Here is a 21,593-nt window from a genome sequence, read left to right as displayed (position 1 = left end):
ACGGAGGCTGCACATCTGGAAGGAGGGGGAGCGAGAGGGGAGGGGACCCGGCAGGATGAGCTTTGGTTCTCCTGTCACGTGAAGTTGGTCAGGAAAAGATGGACAGGAAGAGGGATGTGCTAGCTCCATGGGCAGGTGGGGGCAGCTTGGGACAGGAGGCCAGGGGCATGGGATAGAATGGCGCGGGCTGGACTGTTCCAGGAGGCTGAGGACCTGGCAGAAGGTGCCGGTGTCTGGCTTCCATGCTGCTCCGTCAGCTGCCCTGCATCTTCCTCCTGGCCACTGGCTGGAGCGAGTGGGCGGACTTCCTTTCTTCCGAAGTCAGCCCAGTCTGTGCTCAGGAAGCCAGGGCCCCACTGCTCCTTCTGTCTTCACTGTGCCTCGCAAGAAGGGCACCCTGCCTGCCTGAGGGATGGGCACTGCCGGATCCCACGGGCCGGGGGCACTCAGGGGCTTCCCAGCCTTGGGACGGACACTGGACCTGGGACAGATCTGTGTCCCCTCGGTGACTCCCCACTCTGGCCCCTAAAGTGGGCGCTGCAGACAGTCCCAGTGGGATGCTCACCCAGGTCCTTGTTGGCGATGACATGTGCCCCGGAGGGCAAGGGCAAGTGCCCAGGGAACTGATGGCTTCTTCAGGGATCCTTCCTGCCCAGACGTCAGAAGTTTCCTCGTAAAACAGAAAGGAAATGCCACCCCGCAGTGCCCTGGTCGCCCCCTCCCCTGCTAGTCAGACGTGGCATTCGGGGTCCCCATCCTGAGCGGATGAAGAAAGAATTCTGTGCAGGGGAACTCCCTGAGGGGATCCTAGGGAGCTGAGGGCTTTAGCAAGGCCTTGGCCTCGGCCTGGGATCAGAGACTCCTGGGGGTTGGGGCTGGCAGAAGCCACTTGACCAGGCCTCCTGAGACACCTCATCTCCCTCCATCCATGGCTCGGCCCAGCTGGGGGCCCGAACACAGCCTGAGAGTCCCGAGGACAGCACTGTGGTCAGCGGCTGGGCAGAGGGTGGTGTGAAGGGCAGAGGAGACAGGGCCTGTGGCTGGGAGGGGGAGCAGCCTCTCCTCTGGGGCCCCCTGAGCAAGTCCCTGCCCCTGTGTGGGCCTTGGTCTCCTCATCTGGGAGCCAGAGGGAGATGAGCCGTGGTGCAGGCCTCACAGTGGGTGACGAGGCTCAAGGGTGGGGAGGAATGTGGGGAGCTTGGACCTGGCTCCAAAGGCAGGCTTGAGCGGAGAGCAGTGATGACGGTCAGATGACGCTTGGGCCTCAGGAGACTGTGGGAGGCAGACAGAGTTCGTCAAACCTTCCAGACGAGGTAACAGGTTCAGGGAGGCCTGGGCGGGCCCAAGGTCACACAGGACTGAGTGTTGGAGCTGGGATGGCTCTGGAAGCAGAGCACCCTGGAGGTGGGAGCCGCAGGGGCACCAGGTGACTGGGGCCACATGTCCAGGGTCCCCGATCTGGGAGGGGTCTGGGAGGACACTTGGAGGGGAGCATCGGCTCACTGGCCCTGTCAACACCCTGGCAGGAGGCGACCTCTATGTTGACCAGCCTGGAGACGGGCCCCATAGGTGCCCAGAAGGTAAGGGTGCCTGTGGAGGAGGGGCCCAGGAGTCGCAGGAGAGGGGACTCCCCTTCCTAGCCGGAGGTCTCTACCAGCAGAGAGGGAGCCTTTCTCCTCCAGCCCTGCTCCTGGTGCCACAGACCTGAAATGCCTGCATTGGAAGTGACCAGGAGGAGGCCTGGAACGGATGGGCGCACAACGGATTTGGGACAGGGAGGGGCGGGGACCACGTACCCTGGGTTTTGCCAGAGCCGGCTGCTGGGAGGTGCCTGCAGGAGTTTGGGGTTCCTGGAGGAGAGAAGAGGAGGAAACTGGGGGGAGGCCGCCTAGGTGGGTAGCTTGGGCTGGGCAGGAGGCTGGGGTGAGGAGTGGAGGAGAGGCCTTTGACGGCTCCTGAGAGCGGGATCTCATCACCATCTCCACCCCGCTGGCACAGGGGCTCATCCCCTTCCTTGGCACATTCCTCAATTACCTGCTGCTGCTGGACACCAACATGGAGGATTACCTGGAGGTGAGTGAGCCTGGAGGTGGGGCTGGGGATCAGGATTCGGAGATTTGGGAGGAGAGACTTGCACTGAGGCCTGAGCTCACAACCCTTGGCAGAGTCCTCTCGTGAGGGCCTCACAGCCACCCCGGGAGCTGGGTGTCATGCCCATCTTAGTGATGAGTGAATATAGGATCCAGCTGAGCCGCCAGTCCAGGCTGCCTGACTGCGGAGCTGCTGGAGGGTGTGTCTGAGCTGGACTCAGCCTCTCCCTCAGGCCCCGCCCCTGCAGGGAGTGAAGCCAGGCCCCTCCAAGGCAGGAAGCACACGAGTGGCTGAGCATCCCTTCCTGCCTGAGGCCTCAGTCTGTCTGTCTGTCAGAGAGGGCTGTCTTAGAATGTCCCTGAGCCATAGCCCCGTGGCCTCCTTGCTCTGGAGCTCAGAGTCTTGCCCGGGACCCATTCCTGTTTCTGGTAGCGCCTGCTCCCTGGTCGACCCTGCTGGTAGTGCAACCTGAGAAAGGGTGGAGACGGGGGCTAGCTATGGGCTAAGGGGGCTGTTGCTCATGGACTTTGGCTCTCTGCCTTCCAGGGAAATGAGATCAATTATGAGAAAAGGAGTGAGGTGAGCAGCTGTGGCCTCCCCGTGCGGAGGGTGGGGCTGTGGCAATCAGAGACTCCTCCGGGGAAGACCTTCTCTGGCCCGATGCCTTGGGCCTTGCTTTTCTTGGGAGAGTTCGGCACCCAGAGCTGGGAAAGCCGTCCCACTGGTGCGTGGGGGAAGGGGCTGGCACCAAGGACACCTTCCTGCAGGAGGAGCTATTTCAAGCCAACTGTGAGAACGAGCAAGTCCTGCACGGAATTGGAGGGAAGGAGGGTTCCCATGTGGGCCAAGACCCCAGACCAGCTCCTTGACCCTCTTCTCACCTGTCTGAGTCCCCAGCACGGTCCCCCACCCAGGCCCCGTCTGCATCATGCCCTTTCTCCCAGGAATTCAAAGTCACCCAGCAGATCTTCCTGCTCCAGGAGGCAGTCCATCTTTACCACATTGAGGCTGAGGAGCGATTTGGGGCCTGGTTCGAGGCCATGGAGCCCCTCAGCGAGGATGAGAGGTGAGGCGGGGCAGGAGTTGGTGAGGGCAAGGCGGACTCTCTCTGATGGCCAGCTCCAGGGAGCCCGTGCCCGTGGCTTCCGGGTCAGTCCCGGGGCTTGTCGCATGGTCACCCGTGGGGCCCTGGGACTCCAACTGCTGGCCGTCTCTGGGAGGGTCACCTGAGGTGTGGCTCCCGGTAGCTGAAAAGTCCACTCTGTCCTTTAGCTACAGCCTGTCCTGCCACCTGGAGCCCCCACAGGAGAGGGCCGGCAAGATGCGCCGGTTTTTCCTGCCCAGGAAGAACCGCGCATCTCTCAGCTCAGGGCTCGGTGAGTGTCCAGACAGGCAGGGACTGAAGCCAGGGGCTCCGGAAAGCTTCGGGCTAAGCACGGGCCTAGGGAGATGGACAGCCGGCACGGGGATCCCAGCTCCACTGCTGCCCAGGCCTGTGAGGGACAATTCCCTTGACCTTTGTGGGACTCAGCTTCCTCTTCTGTGAAATGGGTGAAGCGAAATGCCAGCTCCCATGTCAGGGACAATGGGGTAGTGTTGACTGAACACTCAGGACAAGGTTTGGAGCAGAATGCAGTGGGGCTGAGGTGTTGGGCTGGGATACTGGTGTGACCCCCCAGTCATCAGTGTCTTCTCTTCAGTCACCAGACCCCCGACGCAGAACCCAGCAACAGTGGCAGATCCCGGTCCTTCCAACAGCTCGAGTGCAGCCTGCTCTTCAGCGGCGGGGACACGGCTGGGAAACACGCGGGGCCCCAGGCCGGCTCCTCCCATGCTGATGGGGAGAAGAACATTCTAAGCCTTTTCCTGGGACCCCTGGAGCCCAAGAGGGAGGGGACGACCCCACCCCACAGGCCTGGCATCTCCACCCCAGCGCCTGTTTACCACTTGGGAAGGGGCCGTATTTCTTTCGTGTTAATAGTTAGTGCTAGTTTTGAATTTGATGTTAAAATCCTGTTTCTGTTCCAGCCTGCGAGTCACGGTCTGGTTCTTTCCCCTCCTGTGCTCGTGTCAAGGAGACACAGACTCTCGCGTTCCTCCTGGAATGAAGAAATCTTGCAGGGTCTCGGCTTATTGTATGTGAGAGAAGGGAGAAGGGCCAGGCCCCTCCCTGGATACTGAAGGACACCTCCGCGCCCCCCCTTACTCAGAGGACGGGTTCATTTCAGTGTGGTTCACGTGGGCCAGGAGCAGAGACAGCACCCAGAACTCCTGGCATTTAGAGGGTGGAGGTACTTTCACAGGCAGAGCAACAACCACTGGAATGCGGGTGTCTTTCAAATGGCACGGGCCAGCACCACGACCTGCCCCAGGACAGTGGCTGCTTTTCCACCCCTTTGGAGGAGAGGCCACGTTTTCGGCTTCTCTTGTGGAGGTTCCTCTTCACCAGATGTTAGGAACTTGTCGTTTTCTAATGAGGCTCTGGACAGCAGCAGCTCTAAGTGCAGAGAACGATGTAAAAGCTCAAAACGTGCATGTGGAGGGTCAAGGCCGGAGAAGGTCATGTGCAGATGGACTAAGGGCAGGCAGGACCCTCCCTCCCCCGGCCCCTCTGGGGGCTCCATGTTCACCCTTCACCTGGATGGAATCCTCTGGGATCCCGGTCCACGGCTCTGAATTCCTTTCCCTGCAAGTTTGGTATCCAGGGGGACAGATCTGTGATGCCGCTTTGAAGGCTGCATCTGGGCTTCCTTCCCGACGCATCACTGCTCCTTGTCCACCAGGATTCCCTGCCTCCGTGCACTTCCTTCTACAATTCTTGGAAGGGCAGAAATTCCCTCGAATGCCTCGGCCTCTCTGTCCCGTACCTCGTGGCCACTCCTCCCTGGCAGGGTCTGACGGATCACGGGTGGAGTCTGCCTTGCAAACATTAAATACCCTAATCCTGGCCAAAGAATGACCTATACTCTCCCTCGCTGCCCAGGGTGACATCTGGGCCCCTGTGGTTCTGAGGTGTGTGGTCTCAGGCAATGACCTGTTCACACACTCAGGCATGTTGTTTCTGACTCATCCTAACGGGGCAGGAGGACCTGAGCCCCTCGGTCCATGCAGCCCCTCGGAGGGCTGTGTTCTCTTGCCCAGCCTTATGCTCCGTTTATGGTGTGGGTGTGAATCTTTCCCGTTGGAAGCTTTCAGAGATGAGTCGTGAGAGGAGGGTGGTTGAGGGGTCCAGCAGGGAACGCAAGCAAACGGATGACGGGTAAACACAGCCTGACAAAATTAAAACACTTAAATGGTTCCAGTCTGGTGGTGAGCAGACACTGCTCCGAGCTCACTCCAAGAACCCACCCGGTGACCAGGAGCTAGAGGGTTACCACCTGGCATTTTGAACGCCCCCCCCCCCCCGCCCCACCCCGGGAAAGCCCCTGTAAGACTAGGACCACAGGAAGTGCTTGGCCCTTCTGAGTTCTCCCCTCCTTTCTGATGGCTGCAAGTGTCACCCAGACACACAGCAGCGTGAACCCTGCCAGGGAGGCCTCCTCAGTACGGCCAGCAGCTGAGGAGGAATGCTGGTTCCCAGCAGCCCAGGCCCTTCTTGGTATGGCACAGCCATCCAGGAAGGTGACTTTCTAAATGGAAGCCGGAGCCGGCTGTACCTTCCCGCCACAGAGAAAGAGAAGTGCCAAGTCCCAAGGCTAGTCCAGGCCCAGGAGGAAGACACCGTGTCCAAGGGGTTTCCCTCACAGGGCCGTGAGGCTCCTGAGAGCCGACCCTTTGGTTGCAGCGCTTTGTTTGTCATGAGCCTACCAGACGGCAGAGGACAATAACTCGTTGCCTCTTTGGGCTTCCAATGGCCAAAAATGAACTGATCGCCAACAAAAAGAGGCCCACATGTGCAGCACCTGTATCTCATCAGTCTTTATGTTACTTTGATATAAATTTTAGAGAGACAGCTATATATATATGTTCACTCACACACAAATATATCATGCACTCTAACTTATTCCAAACAGAATCAAGAAATAATACTCATACTCCTCAAATGCACGCTTTTGCAGCTGGTTCCCTCTCGGTAGCTGGTATTTATAAGCACCTTCTTCCAGGACCCATTTCATCTTCCCTTCGCCCTCCACAAACCCCGCGGCTGGTCATGGTGCTCTGCCTGGTTAGGGGACCATAACCTGCCTTCCTGAAGGGTCCGGGTCATGGCAGTCCTACCTGGATTGGATTCTGCTCATTCCCTGGGGACTTCAAGCCCAGGACGTGCTAGCCCACAAAACGCGGTCAGGAATCTCCTGAAGTCCACACGTGGGCTTCCTCCTCTCCAGGCTGAGGAGCAGAGGGAAGCCCGAGTCCCAGAGGAACACGAGGGCTCCAGACAGTGTCTGCTTTGCATGTCAAGATGGAGAAAACTCAGGGGAAACTCTGAGGGTGAAGCAAGGCAGTCCGTTGTCATCATTCTCTGCACTGAATCCACCCAGACGGTTCCAGCAGAGGCTCCACAACAAGCAGCCCCAAGCATCCAGGCGGGAGGCCGGTTGCGCTGTCCTGCCTGGGCTTGCCCAGTACATGCATGGTCTACATATTTTGCAAATGACCACAGCTGAAGATGCCCAAGGGCTAAGATTCACCCTGAGCTAACATCCATTGCCAATCTTCCTCGGTTTTTTTTTTTTTTCCCTTGAGGAAGACTAGCCTTGGGCTAAGATGTGTGCCCATCTTCCTCTATTTAACATGTGGGATGTCTGCCACAGCATGGCCCGATAAGCGGTGTGAATGTCCACAACCGTGACCCGAACGTGCCAATGCCGGGCCTCCAAAGTGGAGTGGGCCAGTTTAAGCCCTGCGCCACCCTAGGTCATTTTTTACCACATCACTCTCAGAAACTGATAAATCTGTCACGTGAAGGTAAGCAATTCTAAAGAGGATTTCCATAATACTGCAAGCTCCATCCCTCCAATAGACAATCAAGTCCTAACAAGCAGCGGTTTATCGTCACGTTGCTGATGCCGGAAAAGGTCTCTGTTGACAGCACGATCCCTCAAAGGCCTTGTCCATTTCTGTGAATCCAATTTCCAGCACATAGAGATCTAAAGATTGAGGCGAATGTGGTATTTCCTCCTTGCAACTCTGAATTAACATGCAATAAAGAGCAGAAAAATGGAGACCTGGAAGCAGACCTCTTATTTGAGAACAGAGATAGACCAGCGCTTTTGAAATGATCTTTGGAATCTACTGGAGTATTACACAGAAGGAATGATCCATTCCGACTAGGTAGGTTTTACTGTGTCGCTGTGAGGGCGACAACGGAATCATCCCGCGAATCGGTAACTCTCTGTGACTTTCAAGCGCAGATAAATAATATACTTCGGAAAGGAAAATGCGAGAGCACCGTGAAACGGAAAGCCCTCCTTGCTCTACTCAGCTGAAATCCAGTCTCTCCTCCACAAGAAATCCCTGTCTATGCTTCCTATGTCCCACAGAGGAGTTTAATAAAAGAAAAGGATTGGTATGTCTTGAAGTTGCAAGAGCTCAAGCAAGAAAACGTGGGACCCTTCAAGGAGACGTCAGTGAAGTGCCGGGCTCCATCGCAGGGGCACCAGCGTCTCCTCTCTTTCCTGGTGCTGTCAGCACATCCTTCTTGGGCGCTCACTTTCTCTGCCTCGCTGCTGAGCCTGTCCACAATTGCTCTCTCCCGCCCTCTTCCCTGTCCCCTCCTGTTTGCTCAGATCTTCCACAGTCACCAGCAATTGTTGGCTGTGGAGCTGTGGGATGCCCAGACCAGTTCCCAGAATCATCTCTGCCAAATCTGAGGAAGGGCAGGGGTGTGTATGGGACCGGACGGGGCACCCCATGCGAGCGCACCCCGCAGGAATTCACCTCTGCTGCAAGGTGCAATTTTGCAAGGCTACGGCAAGTTCCAAAGGGCTTGCCACTTCTCTCCTGCCAGCAGACCTGTTGGGGCTGGTGCCACGTGCTCTCCCAGTGACCCCTCACTGCTGGGTGGGATGGCATTCTAGCAACTGGCCTTCTGAATATGTAACTGCGCATCCTCAAAGAGATGGGAATTCTTAATCCGGGCTTTGGTTTGGGTTGATTCCCACGATCACGCAGCTTCCTCTGCGAAGACTTGACCATCCTCACTTCTTTTCCTCTCATCCTGTAAAAGTAATCATGAAACTGGACCCAAATGAGAAATGAAGCATGGCTTCTTAGGACAATTATCTCAGTTTCCCTGTACTTCCACCCTTCCTCTCTCCCTCTGGAGCTCTTCTGACCTGTGTCCCAGGACATCGTCAAGCAGATTTGGGTCAAGGACAGAAAGCTCAAGGTCAAAACTCAGGACTGCTCCAGATCAGTTTTCCTCCCCCATCTCGTAACACCCCCTCCTTGTTTCAGTGTGATTTTATTCTCTTTTATTGCTCTTGCCATTCTCCTCTGTGCAAGTCCTGGCACTCTCTCTGAGGACACGTGATCCCCCAGCTTACTATAGATCCCCATTCCCATCCTTTCTGTGTTTTCTGACTATTCCTTTGGTTAACCCATTGGCCAGTTGTTGCTCTTAGCCTCTTTGGGTTCTAAATCAATTGTGACATTATCAACTACCCCACTCTTAGCGACTCACTCCCAGGTCCTGACATTTACATAACCCAAACGATCATGTTCACAACTAAATAAGGTAGAGTCCAGCCCCATGGCTGAGTGGTTAAAGTTGTGTGTGTTCTGCTTCAGGGGCCTGAGGTTTGCGGGTTCAGATCCCAGGTGCAGACCTACTCCACTCATCGGCCACGCTGTGGAGGCATCCCACGGACAAAGGAGAGGAAGACTGGCACAGATGTTAGCTCAGGGTAATCTTCCTCCTAAATAAAGAAATAAACCCTTCAGAAAATGTATTCATCCACCACAAATTCCTGATTTCCAATATGTCTTCAAACATTCATACAGAAGATACCTGTTCCTTCAGATCGGAAGTGATGCCAGATCACCATGTCCTCACTTTAATTTCCTCGTGGACCTGTCAGTCCTACATTCCACGGACTGTGATCTCAATAATTTCCTTGAAATAATCAAAAATTCCTTACCACTCGTCTTATTTGTGTTGTAAAACTGGAAACCCGGGAGATCCTGATTATCTGCTTTGCCATTCTACTGCTAGTCTTATGATAACTGCTGAAGAAAAAGCACACAACACGATATTTTGTCATCACCATAAAGACAAAATCATCTGCATCAACTGGGAAGCATCCATAATGCCTGGACATTTTTTTTCTTTTTTCATCTCTCGGGTCAATAGCAAAAACACCAAGGCACTCAGTTAACAAATGGGCAAGGGAGTAGAATAGCCATTTTTCCAAAGAAGACACACAAATGGCCAACAGCCACATGAAAAGGTGCTCAGCATCACTAATCTTTAGGGAAATGCAAATCAAAACCACAAGGAGATATCACTTGACACCGGTTAGGGCGGCTATTATCAAAAAAAGTAGAGGTGACAAATGTTGGTGAGGTTGTGGAGGCAAGGGAAGCCTTGCAACTGCTGATGGGAATGTAAACTAATACTGTAATGATGGAAAATAGTCTGGAGGTTCCTCTAAAAATTAAACCTAGCGTATAATGTAGCAATCTCACGGTATTGTGTTTTGTCCTTAAAATTTCTAACAGAGTATATATTCTGTTAAGTGTTCTTAAAGCAAAATAATGATAATAGTAAAGGGGGTGGGAGAAAACTTTGGTAGATGATGGATATGTTTATGGCCTCGATGGTGGTGATGGTCTCATGGGTGGACACTTATGTTCAAATTCATCAAGTTGTATACGGAAAAGTATGACATCATTACCGATTCTTCTGCACCTTAAAACACAACATGTCCTCATCCAGAAGATGAATATTGACTACGTCTGGGGACAGACGTTAGTTAGACTTATCGTGGTGATTATTTCACGATACATGCAAATCATTATATTGTACAAATGAAACTAATATAAAGTATATGTCAATTATACCTCAATTAACAAGCGCACACATCATACAAGACTATTTGAACATTGTAAACAAGTTCAGTGAATCCCTGAAACTATCCTATCCCCAAATGTCACAGGAAGCAAGGAGGATGAAGTAAGATGGAAAGATGTTGTGCAAAGCTGCATGCAAATTAAAATCCTTTAAGTTGCGTTCAGCTGCTGTCACTGCCAACCAAGACAAGCATGGACGGTCCTTGGTGAGTCAGCTTCCGGTCAGCTCTTCCCCAAGGCCCGGCAGTCATGTGCCCCTCCCCTAGTGGGTCACTCTGCTCTGTCCTCCAAAGTGGCCAGCAGGAAACCCTGGTAAGATTCTGGATGACAGCCGCTTTCTATCCTAGATACTCACGTTTTAACAGACACTCGAGATGAAATGCCAAGACTTAAAAGCCTAAGTGTCTATTTGTGTAGTGTAGGGTAGAAGGGAAACCATAGGAGGTCTTTGCAGCATCTCTCAACTCATAATGCAAACATAGCCCTGTCTTCAGAAGGACCGTCCTTGGTCTTTGGTGCAGAGTAGGGCATGTCGCAGGTGGCATGAAGGACAGGTTGTAGCAGCACTATCCTCACTCCAACAGAACTATCTCACTGGACATGACCCCGTGGGTCTCCAAAATAAGTTACTGAACATCAAGAAAAAAAACTTTCTTGAGAGGGGCAATTTTACCGATCAAGGGAAAACTTCTGAATTTTCGCATCTTATAACAAATAAATGATATGTCCTCTTCTATCCTAATGAGGTAGCATGGGTACTTCCATAATAAATACTTTTCATTTTCAGTTCAAACATGCTCAGCTGCTTTCAAAAACCAAAAAACCAAAACAGAAACCCAGGCATGTAAAATTAAGTGTTTTAACTTGATAAAGTACTAACACAGCAGTGGCTTCTAAGGGAAGAGCTTTCAAACGAAATGATCATTTTTGGTAATGACCGTAGAAGATGGTGCTATCGCTGTGAAAGGATGGAACCAATCCAGAACGAGCCAGCTTTTGATTAATGACAACGGAATTGAATCAGATGCCAGAAATACTCACTTGGAAATCAAAGTCCCATCATCATCCCTGGAAGCATTTCTGGAACTTTCCCTTTGGACACAAATTTTTGTCTTCCAAAGGAGCAGACATAATACAGAGCAAATAGCAGACAGAGGAAGATGAGTCCCAGTTTGCCAGGCACCAAAAGGGAATTAGTGCCCCTGAGTCACATCTCTAGGAGCCCCACTGGGTGAGGGCTTTCACCAGGACCACACATGTCCACTCAGCAAGGGGAGTCCTCAGGGATGTTCACCTTACTCCCCAGCCCATCGAAACTGAAACAAGACAACCCAGAGAGAGAGAGAGAGAGAGAGAGAGCACATGTTAAATTCAATGAGTTGGGGGGCCAGCCCCACGGCCGCGTGGTGGAGTTTCCGTGCCCCGCTTCAGCAGCCCAGGGTTGGGATCCTGGGCAGGGACATGGCACGGCTCATCAGGCCATGCTGAGAGGGCATCCCACATGGCACAACCAGAAGGTCCTACAACTAGGATACACAACTATGAACTGGGGAGGGGAGGTTGGGGAGAAGAAGAAGGGGAAGAAGAAGAAAAAGATTGGCAACAGATGTTGGTTCAGGCGCCAATCTGGAAAAGAAACAAAAAAAATCAAATGAATTGCTCACGTAGGGCACGCAAAGCGTCTAACTGTGAGGTGCAACAATGGAAAAACAAACTTACTGGCCTCCTGGCAGGAACCTTGTTCTTTAATGAGCACAGGCCTCGTGCTTCACTGTCTCATCCCCTGGGAGGATGCTGTTTGGTGCGATAGAGGATGAACTTTCCCTGCAGAGGTAAACATGCATTTGTTCTTATAAAATCAGGATTCTGCTCTCTACTTTCATATCTCAGTTCTCAAATATCCACTGTGATTATAATCATTTTACTATTATTTGAGACAATTTCAAAGGTTACACAATATGCAATGAAAAGAATGTCCTAATTTGTTCCACAGTGGCCTGAAGGGAAAGTCACCAGACAACAGGCGGGGAGGGAAGGCTTACTTCAGCAGCAGTTTGAACAAAGGGATCTCGGAGGACCTGACGTTTTGAACTGAAACGGAGTATAGAGTAGGAATACGTGTGTGGATCCTGGGGCGGAGATGAAGGGTGACTGCTCAGTGTGCTGGCAGCAGCAGTGCTTGTTCTGTCAGGTGGTTCTCAGAGTTTGCGTTAAACATCACTCCCTGGATGTCAACTGTAGTCATCAGACGAGATCGGAGACCGAGAGGTGAAGGGGTGTCTAGTTGGCGAGGGGGAGTTAACAGCTTCCGTTGGAAATATGTTTGCTTAAGGTGCCTATAACATACACCTGTAGCATTATAGCTCAGAAATAAGATCTGGACGTGGTTTTTAGACATCGTCATCATAGAGATAACAGTGGAAGGCATTCAAAGAATAGAAGAAATGCACAAGAGTACTGAGACAACGTAGGGTCAATGGAGAGAATAGGGCTCACATTGAGTCCTGAGCTTTCGCAATAGTGCTGTGTGAGAAGGACCCTGTGAAGGACACCAGGGAGTGTGAGCTGGTTCACAGGCAGTCAGGAGCCTGAGATGTCGAGAAACCGAGGACAGGGAATCATTCCAAAAGACAATCGTGGCCCAGTTCTGCGTTTGTTCCAAGTAATAGAAAGATGCAGAAACACTCTTTGGATTTAATTATGGGGAGATAGCTGTGATATTATCAAGATTGATTAATACACAGACCATTGGTGATTCAGTAAGTCTGAAGTGTGGGGGAGTGAGGAGATGGTAATTCCATGAACACTGATCTTTCAGGTTCATTGTGAAGGGGAAGGAAGACATGGGGCGAGAACTAGACAGAAATGGGTTCAGGAGAGGCTGTTGTTTCAATAATGAAGAGATTGAATGAGTGAAAGGAATTCGATGGGGGAGGGGAGGGGAGGTTGCTAGTAGAGAATATGACATTTGGACTCAATAATAAAACTTCTCTAGAGAGGAGGAAGAAGGGAGACAATTAGGCTAAACCAAGGATCAAGATGAATTTTCAATGGAATCAGGAGAGGAGTCATTGATGGTTAAGAATGGTGGGATATTTGTAGACTTTGTGGCAGTGAGCTCAAGTATTTCTTGTAATGATCTAATTCATCAACATAGTAGGAGATGACCCCCTTGGTGGAAAGTGAGAGGAAAGGTAAGAAGTTTTTAGATTCGAAAGGCTCGGTGAAGGTCTGAAATATTTATGAAGCATGGAAGGATGCATCAATTATCAAGGCACCGTAGGATGTAAAGGGAAGGAAAAGGAGGACATTACGCTTCTCTCCTGTCAGGATGTGTGTCTGCTGGCACAGCCTGAGCCAGCAGCTGGGACGGCTGCTCCGTGTCCTGAGAAAACAGGGTCTGAGGTGGAAACCTACACCGTGGAGCGGGCCGGGCAGTTCTTCGGGAGATGTGCAGTGACATGTGGAGAGCCCGCGCTGCTCAAATCACAGCCTAATTTGCTAATGACATCTGAATCCCCCAATACACAAACACACACTGTGGTAATGTCTGGTAACACCAGCTAAATTGACAGGAAAAATGTCACAGCTCAGTGTCATAAGTGGACACTGAGCATCCTGGCTGCTAGAGTATTTCGGGTCTTCGTTGTTGTCAATCTGGATGTTTCAGACATGCATCTCTCTTCTCACCACTGAGACTGTGCCTGTCGCCTCCTACTCAACCTCTGAGGCCCCACTGTGATGCAGTCGTCTTCCCTGACGCTTCCTCCTTGGCTGGTTCACTGTGTGCTCTCTGTGCTCCTGACGGTTTGCCCCTCTTTAGAGCTCTTTGCACGTGGACCCAGAGTTATTTCTTTACCCTGCATCTTTCTGGCTGGTTTGTGAGCAGGGTCTGTCTCTTATTCATCTTTGCAGCTCTGTTCTTCCACACAAGAATGCCAGCAGAAGTTGAGGGACATACCCTAAAGGGAAGACTTAGTGATTGTATTATTGGCGGTACTTTGATGTTTTGTTTTGATTTTGGTGAGGGTGCTAGAGGGTGGACTGCCAATCAGTGCAAGTCCCAATCACTCAGTGCTCAGCTTATTATTTTGACTTGAATTTTACTAATGAGTTTGTGTCATTTACTCAATGTACAACATGCTTGATTGGGCTAAATGAGGAGAATTCCATAACTCAGGACCTGCAGGGAGGCTGATGCATGCACAACAATCTGCAGTACTGTCCCCAAAGTGGGATTACACAAGTCTGGGCAAAGTCCTCGGAGGACCAGGAGAGGGGGCCCAAGGAGGATGTGGTTGAAAACCAGAACAGTGATGACATTGCTTCACATTTTGCTGCCTTGACACCCTCAGACCTCAGGGCTTTGCTGTCTATGATCATTCTCAGAGTGCTGGGAAGCCCGTTAGGTATCGCACTACTGCCGTCCCCACTACTGTAGATTTTGGTAGAGTGTTTACCTTGGCTTTAATTGTGTCTCTACAGAGCCAGCCACCTGGTGGTCTGCTCATGTCGGGTCACACTTGATATTTAGCCTTTTGTGGTCAGAGACAGCGCTGTCCTGTGTATTCATTCCTCTGGGGCCTAGAACACAGCAGGTGTCCAATCACTAGGTGGAAGGCATCCATCCTCACAGAGCCTTCAACTCTGTGCTTTGTAATTGTCGACTTTAACAGAAAGATTTGAAAGTACAGTGCTTCGCAGTAATTTTCTGATATTGTCAAGAAAGACTGTCCCATCAAGAATATGAAGCGTATCTTTATGAAGTGTCTTTACTTGAATGGGGATTAAGTTGGCTGCCCTGGAGACATTTTCCTGTCATTTCTGTTCGTCTACTTGCTAGTTGCATTGTATCTTTGATAAGTACTTTCTCAAGATATTGAGCAGTGTTTGCTAAATCTTGACTTCTGTTTCTTTTATAGATAGTCACTGATGATTTTCCCCCATTCCTCTTGGTCCAAAACTCTTTCATAAAGAACAGATTTGAGTATCTTCTTATTCACTGTGGAGGCTTTTGTGGTCATGATGTATATCTCATAGACTAGACCTCAGGGATATTATGCTTTTGATTAAAGATGAGTATTTATTATATTATTATGGTGTATGTAGGAGGAGAAACATTGAGAAGGAATGATGGTTTTCAGTTTCTCAGGTATGTATATATATATATATATATATATAAAAACATATATATTGAAAATTTTGGGGGCCGGCCCAGTGGCGCAGTGGTTAAGTTTGCACGTTCTGCTTCTCGGCAGCCTGGGGTTTGCTGGTTTGGATCCCAGGTGCGGACATGGCACCGCTTGGCAAAAGCCATGCTGTGGTAGGCATCCCACGTATAAAGTAGAGGACGATAGGCACGGATGTTAGCTCAGAGCCAGTCTTCCTCAGCAAAAAGAGGAGGATTGGCAGTAGTTAGCTCAGGGCTAATCTTCCTCAAAAAAAAAGTTTCTTAATAATGAACGTGTTACTTTTTAACTCAGGATAAGATAAAATTTAAAAAAAGAAGCTTGTTTATGATATAAAGGTGGAGTTGAGAACTGGCATATAATGCAGGTAAGTCATACCCAATGGAATTTACTGCAGAGCCGTGTGTTTTCATCCCTCCATTGACAAGGTGGACATTCACGCGGGTCCAACTCAGGCTGAGTTTGCCTGGTGACCAGCTCTTTCTTCTGACCATCACCTCTGGGATGTGAGTTGTTGTCAGTGGCTCTGCTGTGGGCACCAGGGCCGGTCACAAGGTCTGCTGCAAGCCCAGGAGAGTCCCCCATGATCCTGCTCCAGGGCCAGAACATCAGCATACTGGTGACTCCATGTGGCTTTGTTTCCTGGGTGTATCTTGTAGGTAGCCTTGTAGACTCATCGGGTCATATTCTGGTCCCTGGAATCTATGACCACGTGGCTCCTCTTACTGAAGAGGAAAAAAAAAAAATGTACGAAGCCATTGACCTGGACCTAGAAGAATACCGGAATAGCAGCCAGGTTAAGAAATTTCTGTTTGACACCAAGGTATGATCACAAGCTGATGGATAATCTGAACAAAGAATGATGGTAACAAATATTTTCCCAAGGCTTAATTTACCGTGTCCTGTTTATCTGCACATCTTAGAACTGAAAGCAGATGTTAATTCCAGGGGGGACTTTCACTTTCAAGGCCACTTCCCTGTGGTCTAGATCAAGCAGACCTTTATCTGGGGTCCCACTGGCACCGGACTCAGGCACCTAACCGTGGAGCAATTGCTCATTTCACAGATGCGTTTTTCCAAATCAGTTTTCTGGACTCAATCCCAAGCCGGCCTGCAGCCGGTGAGCTGGGCTCCCTAATTGTTTAAAGATTGAGAATAGTCTGAGGTTATTCCAGCTCCATGACCCTAATTGTTCATTTTTCTAGACAAAACCAAGAGACTTAGGGGCTAATCTGTAGACTGCTACGTCACTGCTGCCTTGGTGTAATAAGCAGACCCAAAGCCGAAAGCGTTACTGGCAAATTTAGATTTTTTCCTTTTCCCTTCTCCTCCTCCTCCTCCTCCTCCTTTTTAAAACGCTTGCCTGCTAGGGTGTTTGCTAGCTATGGCTGGTTCCTGGGGGAACAGCCAAGAGAGGGAGAAGCATGCAGAAGAGAGTGATAGAGTTTATTATCATGAAGCGTAGCTCTTCCTCAGACTAGCTCTACAGCGGCCATAGCAAGATTGAAAACTGGCTCAAACATCTGCAGAGTTCTTTGAAGCCTTCTGAAAAATAAAATACATTTAGCACACAAATTATCATTGCAATGACTGGGATAGAAATTTATAACTGAACCCAAGTTTCTGAAAGGGCCCCTTTGCCATCTAGTAACTGCAAACTTCAGCGACGAGGGGCCCTCGCCAATGGGAGTGGCTTGGGCAGGCGAAGGCAGCAGAGATCTCGTGTCCTGAGGGGAAAGTCCACTTGTACTGTTTGTCCAGACATATCTAAGTGAGGCGATAATTAACTTGCCATTAACCGTGTCACAGATGTACAGAAATTGGTGATGCAAGCAATACAATTCAACTGAGTTTTAATTAAACATTCTTTCATATAATAAAATACTTTTATTTCAATTTAGGAGGAAATTCTAATGCACCTATGGCGATACCCATCTCTTTCTATTCACGGGATTGAGGGCGCCTTTGAGGAGCCTGGAGCTAAAACAGTCATAGCTGGCCGAGTTGTAGGAAAATTTTCAATCCGTCTAGTCCCTCACATGAATATGTCCGTGGTGGAAACACAGGTAACAAACGTGCATTGTTCTTCTGTCCAGCAGCGCCGTTCCTGAGAGCCACATGCCACACAGTAGTGAGCAACTCAGTTGTTAGCATTGAAGTATCACTTTTTTCCAATACAGAAGGGACTGGAACAAATGTCAAGAAACCAATAGGATTTTTGTTCAGTAAAAATCTCTTTCCTCAATTATATGCAATTACAGTCATCAGACAAATAACCATTTGGAGTTGGAGTGATGGGAAATTTTTGAAAACTAAATGGTGCATAAAAAGGCAAGATGGGTTTTACACACAGACGGAGAAGCTACTTGTCTACGGCTGGACTGAGCCGGAAAATCTTTACCCCCAGCGTTAGTTTGTCCATGATGTCTGAAATCAACCCCCTGAAAGCAGCCACCTTAATGAAAACGTTTGTGTCTGGAAGGAGGTGTGTGTCTGAAGTATCGACCTATCATCAGTGCACCTCAAGTTGCACAGAAGGTAGACTCTGAGGAAGGGAGCTCAAGGAATACCTCGGCGCCCTCTCTCCATCCACTGTCCGCGTTTATCGTCGTCTTAGCGCTAATTACATTCTCAAAGATCCTCCTTCCCCTCTGCGTCCCTCCGTTTTTTTTGTTTCCATCTTCCTTCCTCCTTCCCTTTCTGGATGGACTGTTCCTCCTCCTCACAGCACACACTTTACATGAGCGCAGGATGGTCTTCGTCTTGCTCACAGCTATGTCCCAGCACCTAGAACAGTTCCTGCCACGTGACAGGTGTGCCTTAAATGTTTGTCGAAGGGATGAATATTTCAGAGTATGGAGTTTTTCTCTGGTGGATCTCCATAATGGCAACCGGAATGGAGCCCAGGGGAGAGAGAAAGATGCTGTCAATGAGCCTCCTTCACAGCTTAGCGTGAAATTGCTCCCACTTTTTGGAAATTTCCAAGTGTGTAATGTTCCCAAAATATTCCTTAAGATACTGATGAGTCCAAAAAGAGGGATATTCAAACTGAGAAGTTCTACTTGTATTGTGTTTCATAATTACCTCAAACATTCATCATATTTGTATGACCCACAATATCATTCAAGGTTTCATAATTACCCAAATTCATAATAAGCCGACATTAACAGTGAGACACTGTGGTCGGGGAGGGGTGGGGACAGGAGGGGGGATTGGAGGGTCTCGGGAGGGGTGGGAGTGAGAGCAAGCATTCCTCACACTGGGCGCAGCTCTCCGTCCTGGAGACCCGGCTCACTCCGCGTCCTCCCTGTGGAAGAGCTGAGGGAAAATCAGAACGCTTGAATGCGTCAGCTTGGGATTCCAATCAGTTTCTTGATACAAGGCTATGAGAGCTACTCAAAATTTTCTCTTACAACTGAAAATGTTACCTTTAGGTAAAGCAGCATCTTGAATATATATTTTCCAAAAGAAATCGTTCCAACCAGATGGTTGTTTCTATGGCACTAGGACTACACCCACGGATCGCAAATGTTAAAGATAATCAGTATCTTGCAGCAAAAAGAGCCATCAAAACAGGTTAGACTTATGCTATTTTGATTGCTGGTCTACACTGGGAACAAGGGGTGGTACCCCGTAGGGCTGTAGATAAAGCAGACACTTTTAAAACTTCACTGTGGACTCTCCTTTTATATGGGCCGCATTACTGATGGTAAACGGTGTGGTTCAGGGCTCTTTACACACACCGTCTCATGAATCCTCCCAACAGCCTTCCCCGGGGTGCAGATTAAGGCGCGAGGAGATTAAATAATTTGCTGGAGGGCACTCAGCTAGAAGTAGCAAAGCCGGGGTTCAAACTCACGTTCTGGAGACCTGAATTTGGGGGAAAATGATGGACTTGGAAACCTCCCAACCCTCCTTCTGCAAAACTCATGGAAATATTGGCCGATACATAAAAACTTTTAAAAGCACAGCTGAACTTGCACGAAAGTAAAGGAAGTCCTCTGGGGTTAAAAATGAAGAAGCTAAACTGTGGTGGAGCGAGCAAGCTGGCACTGCGCTGCCCTGTGGGGACTTGCTCTTCCCGGTCACAGAGGTCTGGGTTTAATGGCCTCCAGACCTCCTTGGAGCACTAACTCTCTGCGTCTATGAGTACAAGGGACACAGACATCAAAAATTAGAGGACAAGTCCAACACCGAGAGCCCTACTTCTCTACACAATCATCCCCACTGCCCTCAATTGTAGCAGTATTTTACCAGTAAACTTTGGGGGTGAAGAAATGAGGAAGAAGAGTTAGGAAGTTAAATGGAATGCCAGCTGAAGAGAGATGTGTGATTGAAATGTGAAATTCAACAGTAAAGACACGAAGTACAGGAAAATGCAGGAATGCATAAGGCACCTTTTTGTCTGTCTGTGTGCTAAACCAGTCCTGCCAACAAAGGACAGTCGTCTGCCACATAATGAGTTTTTCGTCAACAACGGACTGCATGTATGACAGTGGTCCCATAAGATTAGCACCATATCACCTAGGCGTGTGGTAGGCTATACCACCTAGGTTTGTGTGAGTACACAACAATTAAACCATCTAACAATTAAATCACCTAACGATGCATTTCTCAGAATGTATCCTGTCATTAAGCAATGCACGAGCGTACATCATCTTTATTCACATTCACACCTTGCTCTGTGGATCCAGAAGACACGGCATGTTCTCTTTTGTGTCTTCATTTATTTTTCATTCCCACTCCATCTCTGGCAACTTTCCCTATAGCCTAGAAGGTTTCAACTCATCTCTTTCTAAACCCCAGGATATCCATTAAAACTGTTTCCTGGGATACCTTGAAAGTTGAGTACAAACACTGCAACATTCAGGTGAAAGTTGAGTACAGCGATTTATTCATATGTTGGTTACAAAACACCAAAGAAATGTGTTCCTAATATTTAATAGTAGTGTTTCTAATACTTAATTCGTGAAGCAACCATAAAAGTAGGTAGGTACATCTTCTTGTGGTACTCTGGCCAAAAACACGTGACCTCTTCCAATCGTGAAAAAACGTCAGATAAACCCAAACTGAGGGACATTTTACAAAACAACTGATCAGTACTCTTCAGCAGGGTCAAGGTCATGAAAGACAAGGGAAGACTGAGAAACAGTCACAGACAAGAGGAGACTAAGGAGCAATGACAAAATGCAGTGTGGGATTCTGCATTGGATCCTGGTACAGCAGAAGGGAAAGAGTGAAATTCAAATAAAGTCTGAGTCTAGTTAATAATATTATCCAATGTTAATTTCCTATTCTTGATAATTGTACAATAGTTATGTAAGATGTTAACATTAGGGAAAGCAGAGTAAGGAATATATGAGAACTCTCTCTGTACTACTTTTGCAACTTTTCTGTAAGGCTAACGTTAGTTTAAAATATTATTTAAAAATATTTTTTAAAAGTAGATAATAGTAAGTAAGGCAACCACAGTTTTCTTCTTGACTCTATTGACTATTTTAGAATATAAATTGCATGGTATCAAGACGCTTACTTATCCCAGCCACCAAATTTCATGGTGGGAAAAAAAAAAAAAAGAAAGAAAGATAAAGTGAACACGACATTTGCGGAGATCACTGGGGGTAGTCTTCTCATTAATTTATTCAATGCCTTCTTTTCCTGTGTTTCAGTGTTTGGAACAGAACCAGATATGATCCGGGATGGATCAACCATACCAATTGCCAATATATTCCAGGATGTCATCCAAAAGAGTGTGCTGATGCTCCCGCTGGGCACTGTGGACGATGGAGAGCACGCGCAGAAGGAGAAAATCAACAGTGAGCAGGTTCTTGAGGGGGCTGATCTCTCAGTGTGCAAACCACAGGGTGTCCACATCAGTAACCTTCCGACATGCTGCGTATTTTAGATTGAATTTGTGTCATCAAATCTTCCTGTTTAAATTGTAGACTACTTTTCCTCCATTATTTGAATGGAAATAACAGTTTCTCTTTATTTCTTCTTTTGTTAGGTGGAACTACATAGAGGGATCCCAATTATTTGCTGCCTTTTTCCTAGAGATGGCTAAGCTGCATTAACAATGACGGGAACCTTCCAGCTTACATCTGAGCTGCTGACATATCCCCTCTCTCACATCCCTGGACAGCAATAGAATCTAAATATCCAGAGAATTTCTGTCCAGTAAATAATATTTTCCCTCTTTAATACGTCTTTGGACATTTGGACCAGTAATAAACTATTTTAAAGGTAGAGACACCGGAAATGGCTTAATGTCTCTGTTGCACACCTCTCTAAAGTCACAGC

The 21,593-nt window shown here is 49.1% G+C and overlaps 1 protein-coding gene across 1 annotated transcript; it reads left to right on the top strand.

Moving 5' to 3' along the window:
* The first annotated feature begins 1,289 nt into the window (after window positions 1–1,289).
* On the top strand, window positions 1,290–4,117 carry LOC123283958 (ral guanine nucleotide dissociation stimulator-like). The gene is made up of 7 exons (XM_070480934.1): window positions 1,290–1,426; window positions 1,527–1,580; window positions 1,999–2,073; window positions 2,638–2,670; window positions 3,036–3,157; window positions 3,364–3,467; window positions 3,792–4,117. The coding sequence occupies exons 2-7, from the start codon at window positions 1,539–1,541 to the stop codon at window positions 3,947–3,949; spliced, it is 534 nt and encodes a 177-aa protein (XP_070337035.1). The 5' UTR covers window positions 1,290–1,426; window positions 1,527–1,538; the 3' UTR covers window positions 3,950–4,117.
* The last annotated feature ends 17,476 nt before the right edge of the window (window positions 4,118–21,593 follow it).

This window comes from Equus asinus, chromosome 12, assembly GCF_041296235.1.
Source record: "Equus asinus isolate D_3611 breed Donkey chromosome 12, EquAss-T2T_v2, whole genome shotgun sequence".
In the NCBI taxonomy this organism is placed as follows: Eukaryota; Metazoa; Chordata; class Mammalia; order Perissodactyla; family Equidae; genus Equus; species Equus asinus.
The sequence above is the reverse complement of the archived record's forward strand: the minus strand, read 5'-3'. Positions and strand labels throughout refer to the sequence as shown.